Source organism: Diplotaxodon limnothrissa, linkage group LG10, assembly GCF_057381915.1.
Source record: "Diplotaxodon limnothrissa isolate DT_005_m linkage group LG10, D_limnothrissa_male_GT1.1, whole genome shotgun sequence".
Classification (NCBI taxonomy): Eukaryota; Metazoa; Chordata; class Actinopteri; order Cichliformes; family Cichlidae; genus Diplotaxodon; species Diplotaxodon limnothrissa.
In genome coordinates this window covers 20,597,026-20,609,753 of record NC_140605.1, presented here as the reverse complement: position 1 = coordinate 20,609,753, position 12,728 = coordinate 20,597,026, and the positions used below count along the sequence as shown (strand labels likewise).

Genomic DNA, 12,728 nt, shown 5'->3' with positions numbered 1-12,728 from the left:
ACACACACACACACACACACACACATATATATATATATATACATATATATATATATATATATAGTTATGTATACAAAAGACTTTGTGAAACATTTACATTAGTCCACCAGTCTTGGGTCACATACGTTCTATGTGAATCTACAAGAAGCACAACTCAGTACTCAGTGACAACCCACTCAACAGTCATTGCTATCCCACTAGTAGTATTGATTGATTCATTGGTTGATTCATTGATTGATTGCTTGGTCAAGGAAGATTTGTGTGAGATGTGAAAAACAGTGGTGTCCACGAGTAAGCTTGGAAAGGTTTTAAAAAAAATCTAATCAAATGGAGTGAGGACTGAAAAATATGTTTAGGAATGTACTGGGAGAAAATGTTTCATCTCAGCATGTCACTGTAATACTGCCCAGCTGTGGTAAACATAAACCAAGCAAAAGCATGCCACAATACACACTGCCATACCAAACATTACCCCTACTTGTTCCCCATGGATTTCACTGTATATATAATACTACTTAGCTTATGTAATGTATTATTCCTCTCAACAGCAGAATGTATGAAAGATAGAAACTACTGAGCTATATCAGGGATAGAGTTGTGACATGCTGTCTAATACAGTTGTTTTCTTGGACAAGGTTGCCGTCTAGTGGTGAAAATAAGTACTGCAGGTAAACGCCTGAACAGCCATGTTTACTATGTCTACAGGGGGGAAGAACACCGCCAATAAATCTGAGCTTTGATATGTTTTTTGTGTCAGTGTCACAAGGGCACTTTGGTCTGTATTGGTCACTTTTTTTAACAAACATTTCTTTGCCAAACTGGATTGTTGCAACAGTTGATCAAGGTTGGATGAAAGACTGAAGGTGATACCTGTTGTAGTTTCTGGGGTCAATGCTGTGTTCTATGGTTCAGATTTAATAGAGATTTTTATTTTTTATTTTTTACAAGGCTTACTGGGATGAAAAAGTCCAAGAAAGACCTTGTAGGAGATTAGAATCATGCTCCTCTTCTTGCGTAATGGAGACAGCCAAGGTTGAACATCTCAGTGACACAATATATTAAATCTGAGGATGAAGCTGTACTCGGTGGTGTTGGTTTGGGGCTGGGGAATAAATAAACATCATTATTTATGTGCTGAGATTAGAACAGTATTGTGGGGACTGAGCAAAATGTTACGTTTTCATAAACAAATTTAAGGAATTAGTGAAAATTACAGCAAATATTGTTTACAGTTATCTTAACCAAATAGCCCAGCCCTATGTAGATGTAGCTTTATATATGCTAGTGTTTATTATTCCCGATTGCAACACGCCATAACAGCAGTGTAAGCGGACTGCACTGTGCTCCCCTGGGATATTATTGTAGACTTGTTTGTTTCCACTTAGAACTTGGAGCAATTTCACTTGTTTTCTAGCACTTTGGCAGGGCGGAGAGAAACAAAACTGGATGTTTCAGTCAAACTAATGTGCAACCACAAGTCCGGCTTAGACAAAATATAAAGAAGGTAAGAGGGGAGAGGGCTCTCTTTAAAAATAAATAAAAAATTTAAGAAAGCTTTGTAAGATTACAGCAAAAATGTATAATACTGTAAATCAGTATGCATGTTCTTGTTTAGGTTTTCATGTCTTTGAAAGACAGGGAATCCAATAATCTTTCTTTGTGGTGGCACAGCCTTGGTCTAAATGTAGGTATGTATGTACTACTGTCACATACTGTATTTGACTTTCCAATTTATACAGTAATAGCCATTTTTCTAGTTTCTACCAGCTATTAATCAAATCAGAGTGCGGAAGAGGGCATTTTCATAAATATGCAAAAACAAGGTCACGTCACCAACATCTCTGTTTCACGTCACCTAGGGTAGAGTCTGTAGGCCTCACTGTGGATGGTTAAACTTTATATTGAATTCAATATATCGTCTGTTTTCTTCACATTAGGTTTTACTGGAATGTTCTCACTGCCTCATTGTCCTTGTATAAACTGCTGTATAATGTATGCTACACTTATTCCTGTAAGTCGGTTCGTCTTTGATATTGACATTTGACCAATGGGCCATCTCTTCGCCTTTGTCGATTAGCATCACAACCCTTTTGAAACCAGCATAGAGCGCTTTATCTTAACAATTCTCCGATAATTGTGCCATTCAGACATCCTTGCATGGCTATGTAAGGGAAACAAGACCTTTTATCGACACTTTTGATGTTTACATTGTTATACTGTACATCTGTATCAGGACAGGATCAATTCATGATTTTCATGTTTTTGAAAGTTGCTTTTAAGATTTGTTTTTACCAAAACATGTTTTTACCAGTTGTAGATTGTGTAAAGACAAATCCTAACACAGATATGTAAAACAACCTTGGCATGCTGCTTAGAAAAGGAGAAAGAAAACAGCAATAGTTACCAACTGAATGGATATTTAAAAATGCAAATAACGAGTTTAATCTGTTTAATCTAAAAAAAAAAAATTTAAAAAAAAGTTATATCCATATATGTTTATGCAATAAAATTTTGTTTTGATAGAAAAACTATAGTAACTGTGGTTTATTTTGAAAGATGTGCAAGAGAGTTTGAAACAACTTACAAGAATTAAAGCAGCACAGAACGGTCAAACTTAACATCAGTTCAAGTGTGAGAACTTCTGTAACAGCAGAAGTTTGGGGCCAGTCAGGAAGATTCCTGTGTTTGTGAACACAATGCCAAGAAGGAAAGGTGTTGGCAGTGATCTTGAAGAAGCAATTGTTTCTGCCTGTCAATCTGGGAAGGGTTACTTATAAGGGCAATTCCAAACAATTTGAAGTCCATCATACGACAGTGAGAAAGATTACTGAAGTGGAAAACAATTGGAAAACATTCAAGACAACTGCCAATTTTCCAAGACGTGGGTGCCCCAGCAAATTCCCTCCAAGGTCACACCGTGCAACACTCAGAGAAATAAAACAGAGGAGCTATATTTCAGCCTTCACAGGCTTCAGCCTGCACGTTAAATGTTCAAGATGTTTGTGTGTATTTTTATTATGTTCAGACACATAAAACCTTAGAACTGAAAGTGAGTGTACTTTTTTTATACATATAATTTTTGGCTCAAAGTAAGTTTGTAAGCAGCAGTGCTTTCACTTAGTGTTTATAATTTAAAGCTCAGGTTGTTGCTTTGTCACTTGCTATCATCGTTGCAGTGTCATTTCTAAATATCAGGCTTAAAAATAGAATGACAGCATGGTTGGCTCTGAGCTCCTCTCATTCCCCACATACAGCAACATCCCAGAGTGAAAGCCCAGTATGACATCACCTTCATACAAATGCTCTGAGGCCATTAATCTTAGTGGGTGTTACAGACAAACTGCTTCTTAAAACTCGATTTGGCGTGATGCAGTCTGTAATGTCTAGAGGGGAACTAACACGTTTGTCAGCTCGTGTCAGACGGAGGATTCCAGTGGAGCAATGCTGGCATCAACGCTAACACTAAATCATGATAATTAGGGAGCATAGGTCAAACTCTAGTGAGAACAGCCTCATAGCAGATGCACCTGAACTCCATTAACCGCCAAATAATGAACCAAAGATGCCATTAGGTGGACAAACAAGGCATTATGCTTAGTGTAATGGTCCAGATAGATATTAACAGCCCGGGTTAGCTGCAAATCCTTCACTCTGTTATCATTGTGGGTGAAATTAACGGGTTGGACTTCATAAGTTAATTCCAGTTTGCTTTAAGGTATAATGTAAGAAATGGAACAAAGAAGTCACACTGACAATGATTTGCATTAAAAAAAACTCTTTAATATGAGGTATTCACTGCAGATTCATTTTTCTTTTGAACCTCTGGAGCACATATAAATGCACAGGCAGCATGAATGTCAAACACTACTTTCCCTCTACACTTCTGAGCAAACAAAGATAATAAACAGCATTCAGTGCATTAAAGGGGACCTATTTTCTCCAAACTTTCTGTCATTCACATATGATGGTGGGTTCTGCTCATATTAAATGTGGTCAAAATTACAGTCTATTTAACAGATTTTTTCCTTTACATGTTTATACAGACATTCAGTCCAGACAATAAGCACAGATCCCTGCCCACTTGTTGTGCAGACCTACTGTTTGTAAGAGGTAGCCAATCAGAAGAAAGCTGGCTCGAAGGGAGGGGTAAGGGAGATACTGTCTGAGAAGTGAGGGTCTGCACCAAGGAAGAGGACAGAATAAATAAAGATAAAGATTATATTGGACTTTAAATTCTGAAAAATATGGAGTATAGGTCCCCGTTAACATTAACAAATATCCACAGAAAAAACTGTTTATTTTCTTATGCGTTATCAGTGTGGGGTAAATCATATAAAGCAATAAATAACCTGCTTCCTGACAATATTCTAAAAATGTTTTCTAAAAGGGAACGGGGATACAATTTGAGGGGGGAATTAAATTTAAAACATCCTCGTATCCGTACAACATTAAAAAGTTTTTGCATCTCTGTGTGTGGAGTGAAGCTGTGGAACAGACTAAGTAAAGATATGAAGCAATGTCCAAGCATGGCGCAGTTTAAAAAGCGGTTTAAGGATATGGTTTTTACAGGGTACAGGGAAAAGGTAGAGATTTGATAGGGTGTTCTTGTCTAATATTTTCATGTGTGTGCGCATGCACGGGTTTGTTGGTATGGGTATATATGTATGTGTATATGTATGTATGTATGTATGTATATATATATATGTGTATGTGTATATGTATGTATATATGTATATATATATATATATATATATATATATATATATATGTATATGTATATATATGTGTATGTGTGTGTATGTATGTGTGTATATATATATATATATATATGTATATATATATATATATATATATATATATATATATATATATATATATATATATATATATATATATTAAATATATATAAAATTGTAGGTTGTGTATCCTTCAGGTGTTAATGGGGTTATTGAAAATGTGTATATGTGCGTATGTGTGTATATACGTAGGTATGGATAGATAGAAACATATATGTGTATATATTAAAAAAAAAAAAAAAAAAAAAAAAAAAATTACACATAACATATAATGTAATTACAAGGAGGTATTTCTGTAGTCTATTGATACTAGATAGTGGAAAAGGGGTGGGATTAAATAAGCTTATGCTTCTTCCTGGTTGCTCGTTTTCCTTTTGTTTGCTTTGTTCATTTGTCTCTTTTAATTCTATTTTTTTTTTTTTTATACTTTTTCAACATGTTCAAAATAAAGATTCAATCAATCAATCAATCAATATGCAACACTGACTTAAAGGGGGGGAATCATTTTCTGTATTAATACTGCTTCGCTGTCACTTGTGTAAAACATGGTATAAGATACCATAAAATACAATAAAGACTCCACTATGTAAACAATTACAATGTTTTTAGCATAAAGGCACAACTGTAACAATGTCTTTTTAGATCAACTAAACACAGGACGACTTTTATTTATTTTTTTATGTGGAAAACCTGCAGTGTCTTCTGTGTTATAGTTTAACAATAAATTAAAGCTAACAGGACAACTTCTTGTTTGACATACTTGTTACAAAATGCAAAAGAAAAAAAACATTAGTGTTGGCATACAATAAAACAGTACGTTCAATACTCAATGTCTTCTTGTACCTTTTAAGTCAAATTATAGTGCCATTCACAGATTAAGTCTGAGTGTAGCTGCTTAGCTGCTGGATCTATGAGTTTCTTGCATTGTTTCCAAAGTATGTTCTGGTGAAGGAAAGGGACTGCTGGAACAGATATAATTAGAGACAGAAATAGGTAGAGAGGAAAATAGAAAAAGACAGAAGCAGAGAAAGAAAAGTGAAGTTTAGAACTCTGTGTGTGGGTGACTGTAGTCTCGACTGCCTCCTGGGCTCTCACTGGGCTTCATGAAGATACCCTCCATGGCTTTCCACAGACTGTGCTGGCTGGGGCTTGACATAGCATGAACTTCTGTCTGACCGTGGATCGGTCGTCCATACTGCTCCCCCGTCACAGACAGCAGTGCATCAGTGGCCCTGTGACGGAAGCGGATGGCCTCCTCCCGCTTCCATACGGATCCCCCGCACTGAACCGTCCACTCATCGAGGTGGTCTCCTTCTCCGTTTTCGCCAAATGCGCTCACCTCCTGTGAAAAATGAGAGAGAGATCAGAGGACTAGTGAAAACAGAATAAAGAAGAAGATGAGGTGCTTTCTTTTGTGGAAGCTCTTTGAAACCCTACAATGTTTAGACATTTTTAAACAAAATAACCTCCTGATGTTTTTATGCATGCACGGCAGACTAAACTTTACTAGACATTACTGAGCTGTGTGTGGGAATGAAAATATCTAGATCAGTCAGATTAGACAACAATCTTTTACCTGGCAGCCCCCTAATCTATGTAATATTAGACTGAGCCCATAGAACTGTCTTCAAAATTGACAGCCAGCATTAGATCATTATGCATCCTGTAAACTCTGAAGGTGCCACCTCTCACCTAAACCAAACAAAATTATTAAATCACAATTCTGTAAAATTCCTTAACCTGCAGGATACATCCACCCTATATGACCCCACCCCTTTGACCCAATAGGCTCATTTCCCTCCAAATCCAAATGAAAACAAAGGGGGTTAATCACACGCTGACTCTGATAAATGGTTTAGAAGATACATGCGTGGATGCTTGAATGTGCACATCACATCCTATTCAGAAGCTTAACCAGCTTCGGTCTGTTTTTTCAGGGGTATTTACTGGAGTGAGAACAAATCTGTTGTAGATGCAATCGCCTGTCCATATCTGACCAATGTCCTGCTCTTTACTGCATCTAAAGCCTCGGTCACACAGACCTAGAAGTCAGTTGGGGAGTACCCTGGCAAACCAAAATCCTTGCAACCTCCAGCAAACACTAGACCAACTGAAATTAAAAAAATTTATTCGTTTGTGGTTAGCGTCGGGGAATACAGCTTTTTTCCTAGCAACTTGTGGTTGTCAGGGGTTTCCAAGTGGTTTCTAGACCTGTGTGACTGTGGCTGCCCCTGTGTGAATGGGGCTGCCCCTGGGACTTGTGCAGTGTGGGATACTGTCTGAATCTAATTTACATGTTTGGATTTTATATATGAAAAATCCAGATGTGCAAATCACTCATCTTTTGACATGACTGAGGCAAATCTGCCCAGACTTAAACGGGGTACCCTGATGGCACGAGGCATTGCTGGTTGTGGTTGCCAGGGGTCACCAAACAGTTTCTAGGCCTGAGAAAGAAAGTGATGGTTTCCTTTTTTTTTATAATTTTTAGATTTTTCAAAAATCCTTATTCTGTCCTTTGCAGTTTCCCAGCTGCGTAAATATAGCTGTTGACTGTGTTAAACAACCTTCACAGATTTTAATATTTATCAGTTAATAGATCACAACGCCATGCATACCATTTTTTTTTTATCTGGTGTCTTATCTCATCACCAAAGGTTCGGTGAAATACATCCCAGTCCACTGAATGGTGTACTAGTACCGCTCATACCAAATTACTGGGCTTCATGAGTGGATGAGAGCTCCTGACAATATAAAGTGTATATTATGCAGTCATAGTTGTCTATGTAAATGAAATTATTTACTATTGTGCTAATTTCACATTGATATACAGTTGTACTAAAAGCTTAAAAATTATTATAGGAATGTTTATTATTGGCTATTGACCGGATAAACTAATCTTTCAATCAGAATCGATCTGGATGAATCAGTCTTGTAACTCACAAAGCAAGCTTTTCCACTAATTTTTCGATCACTCAAAATGATCTAACACACCCAGATATTTATTGGCCAAAAACACGTGATACGATCAGCCATGCCAGATCCTTCTGAGTCCCCATACAAATGGAAATCATAGGTGTGGAAACTGTTCCCAGTGCCATACTAGTAAAACCACATAGTTTTTTTCATCCACCTACCGGTAAATATTGTCAGACTATAAGTGTGATTACAAATTTATGAAAGTGGCAAATGCGATTTGCCACTTTCATAAGTATTATGCGATAGCAGCCCATTTTAATAATATGTAACATGATATAGCATCTTTTGACAATTTTGTGGCATTGAGCATTGCCACCACCCCCTGGGGATTTATTATTGAAGAGAAAAGAATTTGCAGAACTTGTACTCAATGTAGTTTCTTCATAATTTTTTTTAAAATTAGATTTGTTTTGAGATGTGATTTGTTAATATTGGGATGTTGGTATTTTTAAAAAAATATACATCACTGATTTGTCCAAAGTATGAATATTTGTTGTAAACTGGTTTTATAATTGAGGTAATTTATGAATTTAAGTGACAATTTCAGAACAGGAGACATGGATGGTCCAGTTTTCGGATCAGGTGGTGATGTTAAATGTTATTTGGCTTTTTGAAGATTGTGTTGAAGTTTCGAGTGGACTCATTCATTACCTGATTGATAGTATGCAGTGTGAGATGTCTAGCCAGGAAACTGTTTTTTTTTGTACATGACGAAGGTCACACAGACTGAAATGTTGTAAGTCAATAAAAAATGATGATAAGCTGGACAGTGTGTGGAGGTTATATATTGTTACACCCAATTATTACAATTTCAGCATTTCTTTATCATGTAGAAAAAATATGATGTACAGTTGTAATTGCACTTCTTTTTATTATATTTTAATATCTCAGATATTAAATGTAAAGAAATATAAACTAAAATTTCTGTTTTCCTAAGGTACGCGTCTTCCAACCCTCTGACACTTTGGTCAGACAGTGTTCTCACACTTTCTCAGGATTTGGGAGTTTTACGCTGACCCGAGGCTGTTTTCCCAGAGAGTTTGTTAAGTATAAAAGCTGCTGTCAACTCAGGTTCACTGCAAAAATGTTGGTTTAGTTTTGAATAAAAGTGAAAGGCAGGCACCCTGTTTTTGTGTGTCTGTGTGTGTGTGTTTACACAAGACTACACATTAATAAATGTTACAGCTGTTTATCGCTTCAGTGTTTTTCCTAATCTTCCTAATTCCTAAATTTATTATCAGCTTTTTTGATTAAGAAGAAAAAAAAATAAAGTCCATCTTCTACACACTGACATCCTTCCCCAATTTTTGCAAAGAGAAACCTGGTAAATCCCACACATAGCCCCAAAGCTCTCAGCTTTTCCCTTGTACTTCTCCCACCACCCACCTGGTTAGATGACAGCGGGGAGGCGAAGTAGTGGCTATGCAGGTTACGTCCTGTGTTGACATGAGTGAGGCGAATCGTCTGCCCACACTTAACTGGGGTACCTCTGTGGCACAAGGCATCACTGGTCCCGCGAACACTCCAATAGCTGTTGCTGTCTTCTACTGCAGAAACCCCTGTTACAGACTGCTGTCCACTACCTGCCTCAGAGACACAGTCAGCAGAGGATTGTTAAAGATATTAGAGACAGTTCAAATAAAAAAATAAAATTTCATCTAGAATAGAAGATTGTTATTTAAAACCAGTCCTCTGCATAACTTATGAACTTTGTGTATGTGATGAAGGTTAGGTTTGCTTTATTGGTCGGTTTTTGGCAAACAACAATTCCATATGCTGGTGTGCAACTACAAGTCAGTGCGGTGAAACAATGTTATACCTAGAGTTTTCTGAGTATACAGTAACATTTCTTGTTATTTCCTTTTGTGACGCATTATTGCATACACCAGTGCCAAATGCTGATATTAGGATTAAAACATGCAGGTACTCTAATAGGAAACAGTAGAGGTGGAGGTATTCACTGGAGACAAAAGGAATGAAACGTCACGAATATCAGGGGTGATTTGTGACAGAAGGTGTGAGAAGGAAAGGTTTACAAGATGGCAGTGAGACCTGGTGTGATGTATGGTTTGAAGACAGTAACACTGACAAAAACACAGGGTGCTGAGCTAGAGGTGGCAGAGTAGAAGATGCTTTGATTTTTGTTGGGAGTGACCAGAATGGACAGGATTAGAAATTTATATATTAGAGGGAGACGTGAGGTCATGCAGTTTAGAGACAAAGTTAGAGAGACAAGGCTGAGGACATGCAGAGTTTCTTACAGAGGAAAAAAGAGTGACATGGTGGCAGATGATCTGCTGTGACGACCCCTACCCAGAGCTCATGGCTGCTGGTGAGGGTAGGGGTGAAGATTCACTGGTAAATCAACAGGTTCGCTTTTACACTCAGCTCTCACTTCATTACAATGGACTGGTACCATGGGCGCCAATCTCCAGCAATCTCCCCCCATCACTCATAAACAAGACCCCAAGATACTTGAACATCTCCACTTCCTGACCAGGAGTGTGCCTTCCAACCTTTACCAGCTGAGGATCAAGGCCTCAGACTCAGAGGCGCTGATTCTCATTGCAAGGGCACCAGCTTATTGATTATTGTTGTATCATGATACCATCCATCTTCTTGGAAACATATCATGATAGTATTTTACTGTGTACAGGTGTCATTTGCATCTGTACTCAGAGTTTATGGGGTTGTTATAACTGATACCTCTAAACCTCTATCGCTGACTAGTACTTGCACATATTTAACACCACCCTGGGTTCTTGCTCTGTCAGCTAGTACAGATGGAAAGAACCAGTGTAAACACAGTTTATGCTGCTGACTTAGAGGGGCTGCATTTTGTGTTGGAGATGTGATTTCACCTTCGCTTCTTCTGTCTGTCAATAAAAGACCACAAAGAAACAGAAACAGTCGTAACTGTGTTCTAACTGTGGTTGTGCACATAAACGTTTTTATTTGTCTCACCAGCAAACCTTAGAAACTGAGCTGACCTCCTAAAACGTGTCACATTTAACTGCAAACATGATGGAGTTAAGTTGAACATTATGACAAACTCACACTGACACAGTTAATGGATGAAAATTAAAAAGTCAGAATTGTATTTTTATCCAACAATGCAAACTTAGTTACGAAGGAAAATAACTGTAGTTATTGTTAGCTGAAAAACACGAGTGTTTATGAATGAAAAGATTAGTTTTGACAGCAAACTTACCGGACCCGTAGCGTACGTCGTGCGAGTGTAGTCTCACGTTGTGCTTTAAATTCAACAGTTTAATGACTGATCCGCAGGTCACAAAGCTCAGTTCCGTGCCAAGGGAGAGTCCAAACACACAGGAAAACAACAACAAAATGGCCTGTACAAAGCGTGGCATACTTTCACAGTTTAATTTACCCATTCCTTCTTTGTTTAAAAGCCAAGCACATCCAGCCGCTGATCCTTCTCAGAGATTTGCCTTATTTTTCGCTACGTCATTAAAAACGTACAGTAAGCCAGTGTTGAGCTCAGGAGACAGCGCCTCTAGCGGCTCGGAACGGCATCTGCGCGGTCTTATTTGGTTTTGGGGTTATTTAAGCGTACTGTTTGGCATCTTAAATGATATTTATACTAGAAAAAATACCTTAACGATAGTAAAGGTTGTCATATGGCATGGTGTTATTTTAGTTGTTTATGTGTGTATAGAATCGAGGTAAACCGCAGGGTAGTGATGGGCAGATGAAGCTTCATGAGCGCAAAGCTTCTTGAAGCTTCATTTGCTCTAGTAGGACATCTACTGGACGTAAAAATATTAGAAGAGTGTGGCCTTTTGCACACAGCCTGTAAATGTCAACAACAAAAGGAGTGTGTAAAACATGTATATTGTAGTGATGGCAGTATACTGTGTATATTTATACTGGCAGTATGGAAAATGATTATTTGGAAATGCTTAAAATGGAAATGATCATTTACTGTGAGGTGAGGTGTGGTTGGGGTGTGGACAGTAGTTGTGCTTTTGTAACGTTGAGGTATGGACAGCTACACACTGAGGCTTTGAGCCTCAGTCCTGCCTGTTCACATTTTATTCTGTAAAAACAACATTTTCACTGCTTTTATGACCTTTTTACTGGGGAGAACATAGCTAGGATTTAATGATTTAACAAGTCTTTTAAATCCTTTGTCCTCCACAATGCTAAATGGCTGGGAGTCCTCAATCACCATGCTAACCAGGTCTTCATCTATTTGAGATTGTTCTCCTGAGGAAAGACAATAAAGACAAAGCACAAATATAAATATCACACACGTAACTTATAACAGCTGTATAATATTGTTATATTATTTAGTAACATTACTGCATGCTATATTATCATGGCATTTGATGGCTCACCTGGTCTTGCTCCACAATCGGTGTTCCCCTTATTCTCATGCAAAGCTCTGTAGTGCCTAAGCATGGATGAGGTGTTGTTGTTATATCCCAGCTCCCTGGCACAGAGCAAACACTTCACCTTGTACAAAAGTAAAGCCGCTTAACATAAATTGTATTGCACCATCAGTATTATGAAAATACATCTTATGTAGAAATTTACATACCTTGTTGGGAGAAATAAAATCAAAATGTTCCCACACAAGGGAGGACATCCTCCTCTTCTTAGCTGGCTCCATTCTCTCCTGACTTTCTCTCCTCACTCTCATAAACCTCCAAACTGTCTCCAAACTCTCACTAACCGCAACTCTCCATCAAACACCCACATTTTTGAATGAAGTCTGAGGGGTTTATATCTGTCATAGCTCGCGGCAAAGTTCGAACCACTTACGTGGTACAGCCGGGCAGCGAGGCTTCGGACGTCATCATTTTCAGCTCCTCCCATAAATGAAGCCCCGGCCAAAATCCTTTCCACGCCCACCCCCGTGACATCACGCTTCGAAGCCTCGAAGAACGTCACATCACTACCTTGCAACGGAATTTAAGACTAAACCAA

At 38.0% G+C, this 12,728-nt stretch overlaps 1 protein-coding gene across 1 annotated transcript; it reads right to left on the bottom strand.

Annotated features, from left to right (window-relative positions):
• Positions 1 to 5,597: 5,597 nt before the first annotated feature.
• On the bottom strand, positions 5,598 to 11,218 carry sdf2 (stromal cell-derived factor 2). The gene is made up of 3 exons (XM_085363866.1): positions 10,987 to 11,218; positions 9,162 to 9,358; positions 5,598 to 6,138 (listed from the first exon to the last, which is right to left on the bottom strand). The coding sequence occupies exons 1-3, from the start codon at positions 11,168 to 11,170 to the stop codon at positions 5,839 to 5,841; spliced, it is 681 nt and encodes a 226-aa protein (XP_085219992.1). The 5' UTR covers positions 11,171 to 11,218; the 3' UTR covers positions 5,598 to 5,838.
• Positions 11,219 to 12,728: the final 1,510 nt, after the last annotated feature.